At 34.4% G+C, this 21,205-nt stretch overlaps 1 protein-coding gene across 1 annotated transcript in view; it reads right to left on the bottom strand.

Annotated features, from left to right (window-relative positions):
* ASCC3 (activating signal cointegrator 1 complex subunit 3) overlaps window positions 1–21,205 on the bottom strand; it is a gene marked incomplete at its 5' end in the record, with an annotated part of 156,710 nt that overhangs the window by 121,283 nt on the left and 14,222 nt on the right. The window contains one exon of the mRNA XM_010288161.1: window positions 12,294–12,428. Within this exon, the coding sequence (XP_010286463.1) occupies window positions 12,294–12,428 (135 nt within the window). The remainder of the gene's footprint in view (window positions 1–12,293; window positions 12,429–21,205) is intronic.

Here is a 21,205-nt window from a genome sequence, read left to right as displayed (position 1 = left end):
TAGGGAAAAAAAATAAATAGGGCTATGATTGTCAAACCAGTAAAGAATTATTACTTGATTCTGAACCAATGAATTGTAGACCTGTACAGTACTCTGAAAGGATAGAAGTCTCTTAAAACCATCGTCTTGGATATATTCCTTAGACCAGAGATCTTGGTGGTTACTTCAAGGATTATGCTCCATCATGGGAAAAAATCTAAGAGAATACCAGAAAATAACTATTACAGCTGTTTTAAAATTAAATGCCCATGGAGCAAGAAACCAGGTATGTTTTAAGGCTATGCTGCAGTACAAACACTCTTTTACGATGCTGTAACTATTGAATCAAGAGCCCAGAAAATAATTTCTGAGTGTAAGGGATCAGTAAAAGAATTATAAGTAATACTGGTGAACCTATATGAGTGTTTTTAACCCATGAATCACTGGGACAAATTCACATTTTCTTACTGCTTTCAGTTCCAGAAGCTTGCAGAAAATCCATATCTGCAAAAAGTTAAACACTGCGCTGTTTTTCCTCTATGAGACACTATTCTGTGCTGTATTAAGTTGTGTCCTTAGGGCTTACTCCAAAGCCAACAGTCTTTTTCCCATTAGCTTCAATATATTTTCCAATGAGATCCTTCAACTGCAAACCAACTAGGACTCTGTTCAATTATTCAGCAATACTACACTTCAAATGAAAACACAGCAATACGATGCTAAAGGTTTCAAACTCTTTTCAGATTTCTGATTGTTGTCCCTGATAAACATATGTTGGACAATACTCGGAAAAAGTGATCTCTAGAATCAAAGACCTTGCACTGGAATTCTACATTCGATTACAAAATTCATGTATATCAAAGCCAGAGGCACCTTCAGAGACAGAAAATGGGCAATGGCCTTTGATACCTGAGCTAACTGCTTTTATTATTACTACAAAGAGTCTAGAAAGACTTTTGCTAAGCTTTTGATAGTCTAAATTCTAGAACCTAAGGGTTCACCATCCACTACTAGGTTTTTAGCATTTAGCATTCAAATAGTTATCATATTTTTAGAGAGGCTCTTGCAAGTCCTTATTTGGGAAAAACCCTTTAATTCAAAAGAAAAACATACCAGAAACCTTGATGCTTTCAAGGTTGATGCATAAAATTTCCGAAGCAGAGCTTGAATTTGCCAGTGAAAACTGAGCAGCAGCCAGTAAATATTGCTTCTCAAAGAGCCAAGATGCTGCAAGCTTTTTTCATCACAAGTACTTTGTTGGTGTGCAGGATACCCTCTTTCAGGTCTTTCTGAGTTGAGGCAATCAGCAATCAGCAGCTGTACACATAACATTTTTCCCCAGGTAACAACTATTATGTTACGCAGTTACAAAACACCCATGTTTATTTTTCTTATCTGAAGGTATTTTTTGATTGTTAGGAAAAGCTAACTTAATATAAATGCTTTTACTTACCTTTACCTACACAAACTTCATTTTGATCTTAGTTCTCTTCTATCTATTGGGAAACATGGACAATTGGCTACATTTTTTAGAACCTTTGCTAAGCCTCATCAAAACCTTCCAGTATTTAGGGAAGTTGTTGGCCTATGTTCACATCTGTCTCAGCAATTCAGAGTTTTGCAATTTCTGCCTTCTGTCACTGAAAAGATTCACCAGGGAAGTTGTCCATAAACTTTTGAAATCACACATGTAGTTTTTTTACAGAAGTGATAAAACATGACAATACAGCAAAACATATGTACAGATAAATATTTTCAGTGAAGCTTCAAATATGTTTCACTAGTTATTTTTAAATGGCTGGTCAGATCAGACATCTGAAGGTGGGATATAAAAAAGATTTACTATCATTTTGATTTGTATTTTAAGGGGCACAAAACATAAATGTGAGAAACTTACTTGTAAGATACTGGGGAGGATAGAGGTACGGGGTACCCTGGCTGCACAAGCACTGTCAGAAATATGACAACTCCACGATATGCTGACGCCATTCTTTATTAAAGAGGTAACAAAGAACTATGTAGTTTATTAGAATTAAAATGGACCAATGGTTGATTAACTAATTGTTGATATCAATATAGATAAAGCAAGATTCCATCATGCTTCTAATCACATACTGGTTTTAATATGTAACTTATAGAATCTATAATCTATAAAAGTAATCACAGTTGAAGTTCCACTACTTTTGAATTAAAAAAATTATTCAAAATCTTTGCTGAGATCTCCTAACTATTATTGATTATCAAAAGAACAAAATATTCTTCTGCAAAGACAGGACGATACTAAAGTTTTACTTGTCTAATTAATAACTGTTTTAAATGTGAACTATACCAAGAAATATAAATTCTAAGCCAAATAATCTGAAAGTCTTGTGTAAATATTTTGGAAAAGTTTTCAGGCCATATGCACATCATCTGCAAATACGTCAAAACAGGATCTGTCCTGCTTGTCTATTGTTTTTTTTCTGGTTTTCCTTATAGGATAGGAATGATTTTTACCCAACAAAAGTCTGAAGCTGAATAAAACCTGCCTGAAATGCATTCCAATTCATCCCACGCATTTGGTGTCCAAATGTTCTAGAAATACCACCTTACTTCTTGGTACTCTCTTAATATTCCATTCTAGAGAATGCATTAGAAGTGTTGAGAATATTAATCTCAAATGGTTTTCCATTTGAAGTATCATAAATACTAGGACATGGTACTTTTGAGTTTTTAGAATTTCTTAGAATATTTAGTGCATATATTATATATAACTGTTGCTTAGAGAAATAAACAGATTCTGCTGGTTCTACAGCAGCTGGCAACATAATAGCCATGCAGGACCATAAACCAAATCTTGCTTCTTAGCCAAGTTGGTTCACCTAATAAGTGAAGTTAATATTTGATAGGAAGGAAATATCCTAAGGTAAATCTTACTCCAGTGTCAGTGTTTTTCAGTATGTCTTATCCAAGCACTAAAAATTAATTAAAGACCTTGTTCTACCAAAAGCCTAACAATTTTCTTGTAATTCCATGTAAATAAAATTTTAAGTTCTAGAAGTTTAAACATTTTCCATTTTTTAGCTTTATTGACTAAAATTAGTTCTTTATCTACTGGTACTGGTATTGTCCAAAGATGAAATCCTGTTTGGTGGGATGGGGTTGGTCAACATTTGTTTTTTCTAAGAATTCATACACTGAAATTCAGAAGTCTTCTAATATTGCTGTCTTCTTATCTGCACTCTTCCAGCAGCTTTTCACAAGCCAAATACTTCCAAATTTGTCTCCTCCCTTTTTAGCAATTTTATTTTCATTCCATAATACAGAGTAAGCTCCATTTTTGTTACCTAACAGTTTTGTTATAGTTCATCCACATGTTCTTTTAGTTCCAATTCTGTTTTTTGTCAAATGAGCCAAAAATTACTAACATGATACATGTACAAGGATGTATCCAAATACACATTTATATGATACTCATTCAAAATCTCAATACTGGGATGAAAAGAATATTGTTTTTTAGCTTTTTATGTTTTTTGGAAATCTTCTGTAATCAGTGTCTGGTGTTTTTGATATAACAATCTGCTAGCAAGAAAAAGAGGCTTCTGAAATAATTAGTTTTTCAAAAGAGATTTGGAAAATTTAAGCAAAATTATTTATTTTACTGTGATAAAGGTGATATGCAATGGTAACTGTACGTCCTAAAGCATAGCTGTTTGTAGTTTTATACAACACAATGCTTTTCTCCAGGACAATGATTTCCAATAATCAGGAATTCTTCTGAATCTTGGTTATTTTTGAAATTCCAGATCAAGGGAGCTTAAGATGAATTCAAAACAATCAGAAGATAAAACTAAATGTTGTAGATATCAAAGCTTCCATATCTTCTGGCCTCCTACTATGGAGAAATAGTGATAACACATATATAGAATATGCTAAAATACAGCAGCTGACTATTCATGTAATACAATTTAAACCAGAAAAATAAGTATACTGCAATAAATATTTGGCAGTTCTCTGGAAAAAAAATCTGCACAACTTTCTGAAAGTATGCTTAACTATTTTTTAACCTATTTTGTTTTCTCCAAAGCACCTCTAGCTCTCAGTGTGTGTATTAGACTGTGGATCAGATTCAATTCACTCATTCGTAATGGTTGCTTCTAATTGCTCTTTTATTTAAAATTCTTAAAAGTGTGCACTCCTTTTACTCATTATTTCACAATTCACAATTTTTATTTATTTTCACAATTTTTAACTAGATGTCATTACAAGCTTCAGCACAAAAATGCTTCTGTTCAGTTCTGATCTACTCTACATACTGTGTAAATAAACTAAAGGAATAGTTAAAAAGCCCAACCAAATTTGCCTAAGATATGGTATTTGGGGAAGTTGGAAGTGGAAAGTGGATGACAACTGAAACAGTGAGCGTATGTACCTAAACAATTCCATCAAATCATAATCAAATGAAACTCTATTTGGAAAGCTTTCTTATTTTCAAAATAAATGAAATTAAGAATATGAACTGAAGTAAAATTTAATATTTTCCTCCATCTGCTAAGAAAAACGTGTTTTCTAAATGAAAAAATGAATCAAGCATCTAAATGTACCTTGGGAAAAAAAAAAATCTAATGTTTGCCACAGGCTGGGTTCAACAGGAGGAAATCTATCAATAGGTAAGTGAACAGAATATTTCATGCAACAGGTGAATTTATTTAATTGCACTTACTCTAATCATGTTTTTAAAGAGACAGTGTGAGATAGTTTCCCATATTGCAGGGATGTTTTCTGATCAAATTAGGTGTTCATGAACATGTATTTTTTGGCAGGTCAAAACTTCAATTTAAAAAAATTCAATGTCTAAAGGTATCCTCTACATTTATTATTCTACAATATAAATAAATAAATTCACATGAATCCTCAGGGAGCAAAAGAAACACTATCAGTTTATAGTGATATTCTGAAGAAAAACCACCAAGTAACCCCTGAATAAAGCACATGTTTTTATTCTACAGGATAACTGTGGAATAACAAAACAGAACTGTTTTGTTCTGAATTTTGTTTCAGGAAAGGCAACTACAAAGGGTGTTCTGTGATGGCCTGCATCTTTAAAGCAATGACCAACCACTTAAAAAACCCAACATTATCTCCTTCATTTACAACCCCATAGAACAGTACTTTGAGACTTTTGCAATCTTTATATATAGTCAAGTGTAATGCTAGAAAAAAAAAAATCAAATATGATTTACTGGACCTCAGAAAATTTACTCTGTTTACTTCCTGTAAAAGAAATCAAACATAGTTTCTAACAATGTCAACTGCTGAACAGTGTCGAGTCTGAGAATACTTATCATGAAATACAAAGTACAACTCATCATCAACAAATAGCATTCACTGTCAGTGCACAATGCAGAAAACCCACAAATTCTTATTAACTTTTCAGTCATTAACCTTCATTACTAATAACTACTGCAACTACACTATTTCCTGACAAATGAATTCTTACGTATGGATCCTATGTATGAATCCTATTCCTATGGATCTCTCTAAATACTATTTTCTAGTCAGCATATGGTTTCCATACTAAGCTACTTAAATTGCATGTGACCAGAACCATTTGCTGGTATGGTTTGGTGCATCCTATAAAGAAAAGGTGCCTGAAAAATATGATTATTGTCTACAGCCTCACTGTAAACATATTGCACAAGATGCATTGCAGCCAAGAACTAACTGGCACATCTTGGAAAAGTAATGCAAGACCTAGGGGTCATTAGTAAATTAAGCATTTCTTTTTTAATTTATTGCCTGAAACAATTCCTAGGGCATGAAAACACCTGCAAATAGCTGAGCCAGCCAAGCTCTTTGAGGGAGGGCTGAAGAGGGGCTAGGGCAGAAAGCACCTACGCTGACTTCAATATTATCTTATAATTTCCTCTTGCTAGAGCATTCACAAGTGACCAGATATTGCCAGCCTTCAAACCTGTGAAATGACAGAACAAAATATGAAGAAAAGGGAGCTTTATCCTCCCAAGAAATCTTATGTATTTTTAATATATACCTGAACTTCATTACACATGATGAAAGCAAGCACTGGCAAAAATCAAAAGTGGGTAGTAGACTGTGTTGCTGAAGTGGAAAGAGTGTAGTCCTGTTTCCCAAACTTGTGAATATGAAAACAATCATACTGTTTTTTTTGTTTTTCCCTCCCAAATGGCTTTGAAGTTTTCTTTTGAAAAGTATTTATTTACTATTAGCATAGATATTCAATGTCCTTATATACTTTATGGAACAATGAGATTTCAAGCTGAAGTCATCTTAACCAGGGAAGCTATCAATTAATAACTACTGTGAAAAGACACAGTGACCTGGTTTACATGTTAAAACATTCTAGCAGCTAACTGAAGGAGGTTTTCATAGTCAAAGGAAAAAAAGAACGCTCTGTGGCTTTTCTCTCTGTCAGTGCCCCAGAATGAGGCAACTGTTTCATGACAAGTTTCAGATGATCTTACTAAGCACATTCAGTACTAATTGCAAATTTGTCAACAATGAAAGGGGGTGCTATAGGCAACACATTATCCTACAGTTTATCAGAGCACTTCAAGGAGAATTAGTAAGAAAAGGCATTAAATCTTATATTTACAGTTATGAAATCCATTACCGATTTTAACCTGAGGAACACTGAAATTGCTGAAAAGTTGTGTACAAAAGCATAAGCCACCTTTTTGTAGTTCCTTAAAGAAAAACATCAGCACTCTATCAGCTGTATTTGCAACCTCAGAGATCATTCTAGAAAAAGGTTTGGTAACCCGTTTTACTTCTAGGAGTCCCACTACTAACACAGTGCAGCTTCTGGAAGTAGAACAAATATTCATGAGGCAGCTTTCCAGTGATAAACAGGATAAAACTACACGTTGTTGCATATCAAGTTGAAGCTCATGATAGATAAAACAGAATATACGATAAAGCCCACAGATTAGGGAAAAAAACCTCCATTTTATTTTTTACAGGATAGCAGAAGACTGTTACTTGTTCCCTCAGTGCTGTAACTATCAGCACTTGAGAGACAAGCCAAGAAATTTGAAATGCTTGGATCAGAAACTGATTTTCAGAAAGATAGTTGATAACAGAATTCAATCTATAGCATGTATTTTATACTTTGTGATTCATAATAAAAACATGAGAAAATTCCAGTAAACTGTATACAACGTGCAGGAGTACATAGAACTACAAATAGAAAATAGAACTACAAATCTAAAGCTGTGCAAATACAATTTCTAGAGTGACATAAAAAAGTAACTATCATAATAATAGAAAGATATATAAAACTTCAAATGTTCTTCTTTTTTAAAGGTCAGGAAAAGCAAAACCAAAAAGAAATTGTCTCCTGTTTCTATCAACCTTTTATTTCAGTTTACAATAGTTAATGCTTTAGTTAACTCTAATATATAGGAATACTGCTAAAAAACCTGAAGGCAACATTTTTCTATTGTTCACAACATATTTCTCTGTAAATAGGACTCTCCAAAACCTAAATGTCCATCTAAGTCCCTCTTAATACTAAATTCCACAGCTCAGGATTCATTAAAACAGTAGGATCACTCTATACAGAACACATTTTTCTTTAACCCATCAATTGTTAGGACTATATCATCTCATGCATTTTGCCTCTGACCTTTAAGCAGGACTACTGAATAAAATATACCATGCAAGAAATATAAAGAGCTTTATTCCATTCTCCAAGAGATAATTAGCAAATATTTTTCAAAAGTAAAAGAAATAGTAATTATAAAACAAATAGGGAACTTCAATATATGTTTGACATTTAATATAGCCTAATGTATTTGAATACATATCCTCATTTTATTTTATAGGTTTTTTAATGGCCTATCAAATATTAGATATGTTATTAGTAAAACAAAAATAAAATGAGGATTTGCTCTGAAATAATTAAATGTCAAATGATTACACATCAAATATTTGATAACTGTTGTCTAAAAATTAATTTCTAATAATTTAAAAACATTTGACAGATAATTAAAAGGAACAGTAAAATTGCTTTCAAATTTGAAAGGCCAGCAAAGAGTATCAATGCTTTTAACTATTGTATTTTTCAGTTCTTCCTGTGTGTTCAAGTATCCTTCACTTACACTTGCTGTGTCTAGACTAGAACATGCATGATTTGGGCATTACTTATTCTTGCAAGCCATACATTGGATTTCAGATGTTTCTAAACATCTTCTTCATCCATTACAGTGAACGCTGTATACAAAACACAAAATAAGGATTGTATTACATTGTCAAGATTATTCTCTGCCAGGTATTGCTAAATTTCATGTCAAATGAAATAGCAAGACTGAATGGCCTGCAGTCTTACATTTTGGGAACTGTGCCAATAAACATTCCTTTATACAAGATAGCTCTTGTCAGACAAACATGGTATTATCATTATGAAGCTTAAATTAATCACTCTGCATCACACAGCATTGATATAATACAGTCAGACTTCTGTCAGAAATTTCATTTATATGGTATGGCACTGGGAATTTAGTACTAAATAAAATGAATTTCACTTATTAAGGAGATTAAAATTATGCAATGATGATCAAAGAAATTAATTGTATATCAAAACTTTGACTTGACAGAATGTCTAATGAAGTTCTTCAGAGACCCATGGATATTTCATATTTGTACTGGTGATCAAAAATTTAAAATGTGATCATGCTGGTTAAAGGTACAGTTTGGAAAACAGAAGCACTGTGAAGGAATGGTAAATGCTGGCAAGGACAGGTCAGTTCCACAGTGCCATTTGGCTGACCTACAGGTTGAGCTTTGAGATATCTGGGAAGAGAGAACCTAGGTTGTGTTTTGAGAATGGATTTTAAAAAGAACCTTGAAAAGCTCTTACAAGTCATGTGTTTTGTCATGTTAATACTCAATTTATTGCAAAAGATATGTCTGATTTATAATATAAGGGCTAAGAACTGCTTGTGCCAGGTCAGACTGAAAGTCTGTCTAGAGCAGTAGTCTCTCTGAACAGCAAAAGCCTAAGGAAGAGTATGTATCAGCGCTCTTTCCAGTATATTCTCCTGGCCACCAGAAATTTGCCATTAAGAGACTTATTGAGTAGCTCGACCTACCTCTAATAACAATTTGCTATTATTTAAATGAACAAGAACTTTCACAGTGAAAAAAATTAATTTAGTGAGGAGACGAGATCCTAGGTCTAGAGCAGCAGGCAGGCCAATACAGATATGAAGAATCACACACATCAAGGCTATATACATGTTAGAAATCGTTGCTGGAGCTCAAACAGAAATTTAGGCCGTGCTCAATTCTCTACATCACATTATAAACATTTCACAACAGCTGGTCCCTCCTGTCCACAAAACCATGAATCCATTAGTGTGTCTCTGCAGTGTTTCTACAACTCTGACTCGTTCAGTTCAGAACCACACTTGGCTGCAATAACTGTTTGTTTGTTTGTTTGTTTTCCCCCCTCACAGTTTTAATGGTAGAAAACTGAACAGATATAATTCTCGGTGACAGTCACTTACACCTATATACGTAGGCTCAGTCTGTACACCCATGTGGTACTGAAGTTCTTACCTTTGCCAGTAAATCTCTCCAGTATTACAATTACCTGTAGCGGAGAAAATTCCTACACTTTCAGGTTACCTGAACATAGATGTGTATGCACATGCTTCAGATAGTGCTATTCCAGCCTTAGGTGTTTAATTACAGAAGGGGTTTACTGGAGGGAGAGCAGGAAGTTAAGGGAAAAAAAATCTCTTTATATGCAGCTTCAAGGCACAGACTTCACTGTGCCTTCTGTCTTTATCTGTTACACTGTGAAATCTTTAGAAATTTTAGTGCAGAAAGTTCCTATGACAAAACACACGGTTATAAAACCCTTGGTAAGATGTATGTACATTTCTCTTTTTACTATAGTCACTTCTGTTAGAAATATTTACCGCTAAGAAAGAAAAAGGAAATTTAGACTGAGCAGTAATAGTTTTAATAACAACCCCCGACATGCTCTAATCACTGAAATTTTTGGTGTGCTCATAAGTCTTAATATATTAGCCTTAACTGCTCAGAAAATGTTGCTAGCATATTACTCATTTTAGGATTACTGATGATTGTTTATGTAGAGTTGCTACCTTGGCAGAATATATATCTTATTTGATTAGTATCACTATTGTGATAACTGTATATAAATAAAAATATGCCTCAAAGATACATGCTATGACATAATCATTTCAATACATGATGTGCATTTTTATTTCAAACAACAAGTTTCTTAAGAAGAGAGATAAAGTATTAGATTTCCTTTGTATCTTAAAAGCTCATTTTGTAGATAATATTTATCAGGTAACAAGAGACAGAATCAACAAAATATCTAGTTTTTACGGTAAGTAAAATCAAAATAATTTAACTTTGTTGAATGCATCCTGAAAGAGGACAAATGGAAGTATATAGGAAAAAGTTATTGGTCATGCTTTGCCACAGACTTCAGCATGATTAGGCCTTCACTCTATTTTTATATCCATTACTAATTTATTTATGTGTGTCAATAAAGAAGCCCTTAAGTATACTTGAGTGAATAATTTGTATAATAACAACAGTAACAATAATATCTTTCCCCAAGATCTGGGTCATATTAACATGCCTAAGAAATAAAATAATGTGATTTTGCATTAATTTAATATGTGCATATCACATGTACTGATCACTGGAAGAATTTAGTGAATTAGTCTGTCTCTTGATAGTCATTGTAAGACTCAGGGAAGCCACAGGAAGATTATGTGAAGTCTGCTGGAGAACACAATTCTCTCTCATTCATTGCTTTGGTCTTCACACCTCTTCCTTATCAGTCCCTGGTTATAAATTTGTTCTGTTTATTAAGGGTCATACTTCTTGGTTTTGCTTTCTGAGACAATTATCACCAGATTTGTCTGTAACTGCATTTGGCCTCATCTTTCACACTCTTCCTAGGCACTAATTCTTAGGAACTTTTCAAATTTTATTGGGAAAGATTCCATAATTTCTCACATTACACTTTCATGTTTCAACTTCTTTTCAAGTTTCCCCACGAGTTCCAATTCCCTTGGGAGTTTGCTTAGAATAACAAGTACATTTCACATGAATGTGTATAGTGATGGTATTTTATTCACATTCTGTATTAATAGCATTTAAAGCTAAGCTTACAACTTAAATACTCATATTCATTACCCCTCTCCCAATTTCTTTCCCACTTCCTGCATTGTGATGCTAAGTCATCACTGCTTTCAGTGAAAGTGAATTCCTACCTATTTAATCCATCTCTTCAGTGTAAAAACAGAGAGATGCTCCCGCGGGGATTCTACCATGCAATTCTCTGAGTAAGCCAAAGACTGCTCTCCTAAAGACCACATCCTAATTTTCGCTGTTTACTATCACAGCCTTCCTCTGAATCCTCTGAGGTCAATCGCTGCAAACAAACTTGCCATTCATGGCAACAGTTGCCTCCAGTTCTTCCCTGCTTGAGCAGCAAGGCAAGTAGGGGCCTAGTTGGATTCAAGTGTCTGCCTGTCTCTAAATGCAGCCTATGAACCTCCTGGGCTGCCTGAATAATGCTACCATCCCAGAAGATGGTTGAAATCTCCCATGAAAACAAAGGCCTGCCAACAGGAGACTTCTGCCAGTAGCTCCTAGGAAGTCACATCCATTACCTCCCCATGGACAGGTGGTCCATAACAGACCTAAACCACAATCTCCCTGTCTGTTCCTTCCTGGTCTGATCTTGAACCAGACAGGAGCTCCACATCTCACAAGATCAGGTTAAGGGGGCTAAACCCTTGTGAGATTCAAATGGCTTCCCCACTTTTGACTCTCAAATAGATTACTTTTCGATTGCCCACTGTTAGTTGATTCATGAGGAAAGTCAGATGCTTTTGGAAAGGTGGTAAATTTACATGCTAGGTCAAACAGTTTTCTCTCTTAAAAAGTGGACAGTAGCAGATGTTTAGGGAAATTTTGAGTGCAAAAAGCAGGATATGTACTCTCCCAAATTGTGGCAATTGGTGGCTTAGGGGCTTCCTGAGCTGCAGATTACATGAAGACTACTGTCAAGCAGTACAAGTTGCATAAAACACAACCTATTATCAGCTTTTGTTTAAAAAACTATAACACCATTATTCTTTCCTTTCCTCTAGTCAATTCAGCAATTCCACATGTCCCTTCAGAGCAAAATACATCTTCCCAGAAGCTCAAAAATGCTTCATCTATTACCATCTTGGACTGTCTTGTAAAAACATCAATTCTAAAACTGCAAAGACTACCAATGTAAATTATTCACTTACCTGTTTCTCAGCTTGTCCATAATCCGATCCTTGGGGTGACAAAAAGTGACAAATATGACCATTGTTTTTTGCTTTTTCTCGAAGACCCATAGCAGTTCGTACTGTGGCATTTCTAGCGTGAACGAACACCATCACCTTAAGATAGAAAGAAACAGGGCTGATGTGAAATAACAAAAGTCTTGATCAAATAATGAAAACACTTTAATTACAGAACATTCATCCTATAGGAATGACAAAAAATAGTTAATATATGACATACTGATGAAAACTAATGTTGCTTTAGGGAAATTACAGGGTGATCCTACCCATATTGTATTTATTTCTTCCATGAGCTTTTGAGAAGGTTCTTTTTAAATTCCTTAGCCTTTAAATGATAGGAAACAATTGTTGGCAATAAATAGTTCATTTCCACAAAGTAGGGAGATTATCATTGATGTAAAGATTTGTGTTATTTGACACACCCTAAGTGATCTGGAAAGAAAACAGTGAGGTGTTAAGTTTCCTGATGCTATGACTTGACTATGTGAGACAGCTGAAACGAACCTCTGCAGGATACTGCAGTACCAAACCACTAAACACTCACAGAGAGGAATGAAATTAAACACCAACAAATGCACAGCACACATGGAGATAAAAATTTTAAACTAACACACAGGATTATGGGTTTTAAACCACATACTATCAGTAAGATACCTTAGAAATACCGTGGACATTTCCCTGAAAATATCAACTAAGAGTCGAGTGTTAATCAAAAATTACTTGTACCCATGTTTGCAGTAGGCTTTGGAAATACAGTTGGGTACCATCCAATCAACCCCACTGTCACCTGATCATCACATATGGTACCTGAACCAAGAGACAGCAGTGAGATGTTAATACTTATTCTTTCAGATATGTATATGAAGCAATTTAAAGTGACATTAAATTAAGATTCACTGCAAGTCCCATTTAAGATGAATCACTTAAGATGAATCTATACCTGATTGGTATAGAAAGGGAAAAGTGATTAAATACCACTTAATTCAGTGTAATAACAGTTCTGAATGTCTGTTAACCACATACTGCTGGAAAAGGTACACTATGGAAAACACTCTATATATTCCTCCTAAGCACTTTGTATTGCAAAGGATTTGCTTAAATTGACTCTACATAGTTGGTCAGACACCTCTTCAGTTTGATCAAGCATGACAATACCTGTGTACATAAAACTCACATATGAAAAAGTCTGAGTGCCTGTCTCTTGAGTAAATGGCAAACATTCTTTTGCAAGTCCATATAATTTTAATTAAATAACCATGGCCTTACAGTTCTGTTTTAAGGTAGTTTCAGTTGAATTTTAAGATAGATATGTCAAATTCCAGAGAGTTGCAGGTTTAATTTTGGCCTTTTGGCACCATCAGCCTTGCATCAACCTGCAGTGTATAACTGAATTACTTTAAATGAAACACTATTACAAAAATAGCAGAATTTAGGGTATAATTTAAAAAGTTCCTGCCTCTGTTCTTAATTTGGAAATTCCTTATTTAATTACAAATGAATAATGTACATGTAATTTTATATAAAAGTAGACATAATAGTTGTGAATTTATATAAATTATAAATTTATAATTGAACCTACAGCAAATTAATTCAGGTGATGATACAGAGAAGAGACAAAAAGAAACAATGTGTGCGTAACTATTTGCTTACTGGGAGCAACTACTCCTTACCTCTTTTAGCCTATTTGAGACATCTTACCATCATCAATTTAGTAACGCTGTGACTCCTACAATTATTAGCTTCCATCGGAGTAGAAATAGGTTCAGATACATGTCACAGTTAGCAACATACCAATTTTCTCTAACTTAAAAACAACATACTGACAAAATCTTTTTAAAATTTCTTCAAAAAGCAAGAGGACCACAACGTAACAAAAGTACGGTCTATTTCCCTTCTGTCCTAATGGATTGTTTAGGATTATTTGTCTATTTACCTTTTTGTATTTTTTTTCTATAGAAAGCCTATATAAATATATTTAACCACTTAAAACAGCAATTTCCTTTTATTAACAGATTCACTGTGTCATCGTCAGTGAATTATCACATTATAAACTCTGTGTCAACAGATTACACTGAAAAAAATCTTCACTTTTAAAATCAACCTGGTTTATAGTTTACTAATTTGTTTCCTTTCTAAATGGAGTCATATTAACATTTGATTCTTTAATGAATAGATTAAAAATTAATCTTGTGAAAAAAGCTAAATTCTGAAATTTGAGAAACTGAGGAAATACGGTATTGGGCATTAAAGTAAAACAGGAATGGCCTTTTATCCAGAAAAAAAAACACAAACCAAGAACCACATATGCACTGAAGGGTTTTTATTAGACTCATATATTTATGCATGCTTTGACATAATATAGATAAATATCTGGTTCTCCTGACCTTTTTAAAATTCCTAATCAAAGACCAAATGAAGTGTGGTCTGACTGAATTTTTTTGAGTGGGTGGGAGTTATATGGCTAGAAGAACAAAGCTAAGAGAGCAGCTGCAAGGAGGAATGCTTTTAAAGTTTGAAAGGAACTAATAAAAACAGTCAAATAAAATAGGAAGCAAATCTGCACACAAGTGTGTATCTATATCCAATTAACCTCTTAATTAACCAATTAACCAGGGTATAATTCTTCATGGCTTGTTGAAACAAGATACAGAGAGTCACACGAGGAGGTAACTTCAAACTAAACAAGACAGTATGAAAAAAAAGTAGGTGTAACACTTTGGTCGCCTACATCTATTAAAAAAAAAAAAGGGTAAAAAAGCTGTACTGGGAAATGAGAAGAGTTAAAAATTTTAAGTGACTACAGTTACACAAAGTAGAGCACAGGCTACTAGTCACAGAAAAGATAATAGCAGAAAATAGGCCCTTAATTGATGAATCTTCCTTTCAATTATTAAATGAACAGCAACTGCAATGCTTGTGTAAAGCCCATTCCTGAAACTCTAAGTGTGAGGAAAATCCCTCTTAGTTCCAGTCATAATCAGGCAGGGCCTTTAGAAACTGAGACTTTGAAGTCAATTGTCGCTATGATGTCCTGGCCTTGCTAAGACAATAAGCAGCACCAATAAGATAAGGAAATACTATTTTGAAGACTCTGAAGAAAATTTGTTGTTTATTTTTCAGGTTTCTTCCCTGCTCTTAAGCCTACCTCACCTTGAAAGCAGATGTGATCCAATCTCTTTGCTGGGATGAAACTGTGCTAAAAGTAGTACACTGGTGGATGAAGCAGTAACATTCACATGTAATTTTTATTAGTCATACAGAAATATTAGAAACTCAACTTAATATGAACTTCTCTAGGCAAGTAAAATCTAAGGGCTGACACTTTGCTACAGAATATTATATGAACATATAATTGTAAGTATATTGTATAACTAAATGTAGGCCACTGAACATTTCTAAAATGACTATATAGCATTACTTTTGCAATACTTTTCTTTCAATTAACATAGTTTAAAATGTATCACTCAATAATCAGTTTGTCTCAGTAGAAAAGAATCTGAACTCTTTTTCATAGTCTACTGCCTTGATTGTATTTGAAATGATGACAGACTCAAGGATTAATCTAAAAAAAGACAAAAAAATTATGTAGCACTATGGAAGATTTACCAATGTGACAGGTGTACAGAATTGGGCACACCTGCAAGTCATCTACTTGAGATGCTAGGTAAGATACATATGAGCTCAAGAAATGCAGATATTAAAAGCACAGCTATGAAGGGTAATAGAAAAGACCAAAATGCCTTAAGAGATAAGACCATAAAATAAGTGAAATTGAAATTTCCTAGAAAAATGGAATTCTTGGCAGAAATAAAATTATACAGTCCAGGGTACTGGGCAGGGAATTGAAGGAGAAGAAAAAAACAAAACCTACAGAGAACCACTGTGCAATCCTCATGGTTAAAAGCCTAAAGAATATTACCACTGTAACAGCAGGATCGCTGATATAATATTCAAAAGCCATGAAAACACTAATCAAAATGTTTATGAGAAACATTTTCACATTTTTTTTCATGCTGCTGAGAATGTCAACAATGCTGGAAAAAGAGTTGGAGCCTTTTACATAAAAACAACTAAAATGTTCCTTCTTCATCACTGCCATAGTATATGTTCAGAAACAATTCTTGGAGCTTTAGAAACTTTGATACTAGGAAGCACTCAGTTTAGATGCTTCAAGAACTGAAAAGCAGATGGATTTGGATCACATTGCCCTTTATGCTTCAAGGTCCCTTCATCTTTTATTTCAACCATTACACTAAATACATTTCAAGAAATTAATAATATTAAAAACTTCCTTGTGATATCCAATACTATATAAACTGTAGCCATGAAGACCATTAACATTCTTTTTTACTCTGTTTACCCAGTGAACTGAGGGGTTAACATTTAAAGAGTTTATGTTTTTTCTTTCAGTTAGCAGATGCTTGGTATAGACTTGACAAAACTTCAGTTACGATTTCTAAAGCTTCTGCTTACATGCAGCTGAAACTAAACAGGACAAGTGCAATTCCACGCTGGGTTTTCCACAAGCACTGAAAAACAAGCAGTCTGTTCTTCTGTCAGGGGACTGGAAGATATTTCAAGTGCATCATTAGGAATAGTAGCTAGGCAGGAGAAGAAAAAAAAAAAACCACCCTGGAATTACCAACCCTGACCTGAAGGAGTTGGCTGGGCTACCATGCAAAATATGTAGAAAATAGGATGGTACTAAATTGGGAAGCCAGTCTTTAACAAACACAGTCTGTATTTAATCTTCCTTCTCACATCAAAACATTACCTGCCACATTTTGTATGTGAAAGAGACGATGCTCAATTAATGAATCAAGATCTAATTTTCACCTTGTTTTATCTAGCATACTCTGATCAAACCCTGCTCTCAAGAATAAACAATTCCATAATGGGATTTGCTGTGAGGTTAATCGTTAAAAGATGTCAGGATTATATAACACCAAGTATACAACATTGTTTCCTCATATTCCCGTTTTGCAAGTGAAACTAAGGTTAAGTGTATTCCCTATCTGATTGTGAAATTTGAGATGTGAGATCAGATTGCTCAGTATATATGACTTGATAAACTCAAAGCAGAGTTCCTATTAACCCCATTGAAGCCATGAGCACCCAATAAGCTTAATCATCAGTTTATATCATAATTATATCATAATTCTCAAAATTAAGAATCCCTGATTAGTACGTACGTCTGAAGATTTTTATTTCAGCAGCTTTAGCTGCTGCTGCTGACATAAAGTCCCAGAGCCAGGCACAAAATCTAAACTTTCAGTGAAGTGTTTCTTTGTCCTACATAACAGACCATCTTTTCCTTTTCTGTTGTATCCATCACATGATTTTAATCTTCTGGAATGAAGATGTGTCCTGACACAGAACTAGTTCTTTAACATATTAAATCTCTTGCACTAAATGAACTGAAAGAAATAAATGTCTAATGCATAAAACTTTCAGAATATTACCTGGTCAAAGAACACATTTGATATTCTTTTAACACTTTTTATATAGCTTCTGCTTCTTCTTCCAGAATCATTGATGACAAAGTCTGACATCATAGCAATCATTCATTCAGAAAGATGTAAGACCTTATTATGCAAACAATAACTAAGAAACAAGCACTGTATAACTGTCCTCTACCCAGAAACACTTCTACAGTTCTTACAGAAAGATACCTAATTTTCAGATGTGTAGCATGTTTTCTTCATTAAATTTACTTCCTACTGGTTTTAAACTAATAATGGACACTTGAATTCATTGACTTTTGTGTATTTCATGATCACATATCAACACCTGACCAATTTTTTAAATTTAAAATGATTGCACAAATTGCTGACAATAAAAAGAACTTCTCAGTGAGAGGTAGACAGACATCAAGTCTGATTAAAAAAACAGACCACTTTATTAGCTGATTAGAGGTGCCCAATCTTAAGGTTGATGTTTACTTGCAATCTCTGTACATCACCAAATATATTTGTAAAGAACCAACCCTAGGTAAAAATTGACATATAACACCTTGTTGAATGATTTTCCGCAATGAAGTTGGTAAGTATTTACCAAATATATTGTAAGACAGCAATATAGTCTTAAGAGGGTTAATTTTGCCTGTCCTAACTGTGTCAGAGAATATAATATTTCAGTGGCAAAATCTCTGTGCATTAAATTATGCAAATAAGTTAGGAAAAGTAATTTAGAATAGAGAGAAGCGGTTCCACAGCTACAAACTGTGTAATTAGATCTGTACTCTGCAGTTCAAAGCTAGCTCTGGTGTATATAGCCCTAGTGCTGAAAGCGTCTGCTGCTGCTCTCCTGAAACCAAAGCTTTTAAATGATGAAAAATATACAAGAAAGGAGAAAGCAAACGTCTCTTGCTAGGTTACCTCCCCAGAATTTTCTTAAAAGTATGAAAAAAATCATAGAATCATTTAGGTTGGAAAAGAACTTTAAGATCATTGAGTCCGACCATTAACCTAGCACTGCCAAGTCCACCACTAAACCATGTCCCTATGCACGACATCCACACGTCTTTTAAATACTTCCAGGGACAGTGACTCCACCACTTCCCTGGGTGGCTTGTTCCAATGCTTGATAGTCCTTTCAGTGAAGAAAATTTTCCTAATACCCAATCTAAACCTCCCCTGGCACAACTTGAGGCCATTTCCTCTCATGCTATCACTGGTTACTTGGGAGAAGAGACCAACACGCACCTCACCGCAACCCCCTTTCAGGTAGTTGTAGAGAGCGATAAGGTCTGCGCTCAGCCTCCTCTTCTCCAGACTGAATAGCCCCAGTTCCTTCAGCTGCTCCTCATGAGCCTCCAGATCTCTCTGTAGAGCCTTCCTACCCTTGCGCAGATCAACACTTCTGCCCAGCTCGGTGTCATCTGCAAACTTACTGAGGGTGCACTTGATCTCCTTGTCCAGGTCATTGGTAAAGGTATTAAACAGAACTGGCCACAATACCCCTGGGGAATACCCCTGGGGAATACCACCTGTGACTGGTCACCAACTGGATTTAATTCCGTTCACCACCACTCTTTGGTTCCAGCCAGTTTTTTACACAGTGAAGAGTACACTCGTCCAAGCCAAATCAAATGTTTTCACCAATAACTTTGTTGAAAATTCACAACAGGAAGTGCTTGCATTCCCCTAGTGTTGAATATTCCAGGTTGTAATCCTTCTGAAATGTGTTAGTGCATCACCAAAGCACTGAAAACTGTGCTATTATTCAAAATACCTACACGAACTAATACTTCTCTGTTATCAGAGACATGTAACTAGATGCTAATAGGACTTACATTTTCATTTAGAGAAGAAAGAAGAAACACACAACATAAATAGGTAACAGAAGTGTCTAAAATAATTCATGAAAGTTTACAATTGGGTACTTAAAATCCCTTGAAACACCCTTCTTCTGCCATGGACAGTAACAATGCTTGTGCTAAATTTTGCTACTGGAAAATGTGCCTTTCAAACTAACATTCTCTATGATATCTCCAAAATGGTGCATTCATCTTTTCTGGGAACCACTCTGACTCTTTCAGGTAACTTTCCATCTTGTTATTAGAGTGGTGGTCACTGAAATGCTTGAGTTCAGTATCTCTGTTTTAATTAACATCTCTCCTTGAGGACAGATAGCCTAGGTTTTGCCACCCGGTTTGCATCACAACTTTCAAAGAAATTAAGATGAAAGAACCAATTTATTTAATGCAATGTCGATATTAATTATGTACTTTAGAGATGTATATATACTTTATTTTTATACTTTATACTTGAAGATATTGTTTGGCTTCACCCAGCTAAATCCTTAAAACATGTTCTTTTACGTGGTATCCAGTTCTTGACCTGGGTATTACTTCTACTGAAAATCAAATTAGGGATAGGGATCAACAGATCAATCTATCCAACCATTTTCTCCCTTAAGGTCAGCATGAAACCTCCTCCAAGTATTTTACAAAACTCAATTCCTAATGAGGTTTCAACACTTCACCCCTAGGAGCACTGACTGCACCTACTTATGTTAGAAACATCATCCTTTGCACCTCATTAAATAGAGCCATCTCCTTGACTAAGTACAACACACTAATGTCTAGCCTCATTCTAAAGAATAATAAAATTGTTTCTCTCTTGTGTTGTGATTATTCCCCAACTGCCAACATACAGTTCAAAATTCCAGTGCCTAACATTTACAGAATGAAAAGTATATTCCATGCAAAATATAAATGAAAACACACATGCTTCAGTAATAGCTCTTGATCAAAAATGCTCACTGCAAAATCAGAACGTCAGATCTAAATGATAGCATGACAGCGTATAAATGATTTCCCTTTCCTCTCACTAATATCACGATAACTTATGAAGATCACTATCCAGAACTAGTAACTAAAAGAACAGCAATAAAGTATATGAAATAAGAACTTTTATATGTAAGCAAAATTGATGTAGAAATCTTGTATTTTTTTTTTTTTTTAAGCAGATTTTTGTATTTTGTGCATTAAAGTCTGTTCACATATTAAACACCACCATGAGAACAGAAAAACCTGAACAGGCTGTGTCACTTACCAAGGCAACAAGAGAATTTGAATTTATTCTCTAGTTATTTTAACTCATTTTAGTACATCTTGTATTTAAAAAAAAAAATACATAAACTGCATGTGTATTAAGATCTTCTACACTACAGAAAATGGAAAGATTACTAAGCTCCCTACAAAGTAGTTCTATTGAGACATTTTATATATAATTCCTTTTGCATAGAAAATTCTTCACAAGTTACAAGCAGACTGCATTTACTCATTATATAAAATTAAATAATGTGCATTAGAGTACAGGAATTTTCATTCAAGCTTGAGGGGTCAAAAATACCAAAAAAATTCAGCA

Source organism: Phaethon lepturus, unplaced genomic scaffold (assembly GCF_000687285.1).
Source record: "Phaethon lepturus isolate BGI_N335 unplaced genomic scaffold, ASM68728v1 scaffold14555, whole genome shotgun sequence".
NCBI classification, from domain to species: Eukaryota; Metazoa; Chordata; class Aves; order Phaethontiformes; family Phaethontidae; genus Phaethon; species Phaethon lepturus.
This window is presented reverse-complemented; position numbering and strand designations above follow the sequence as displayed.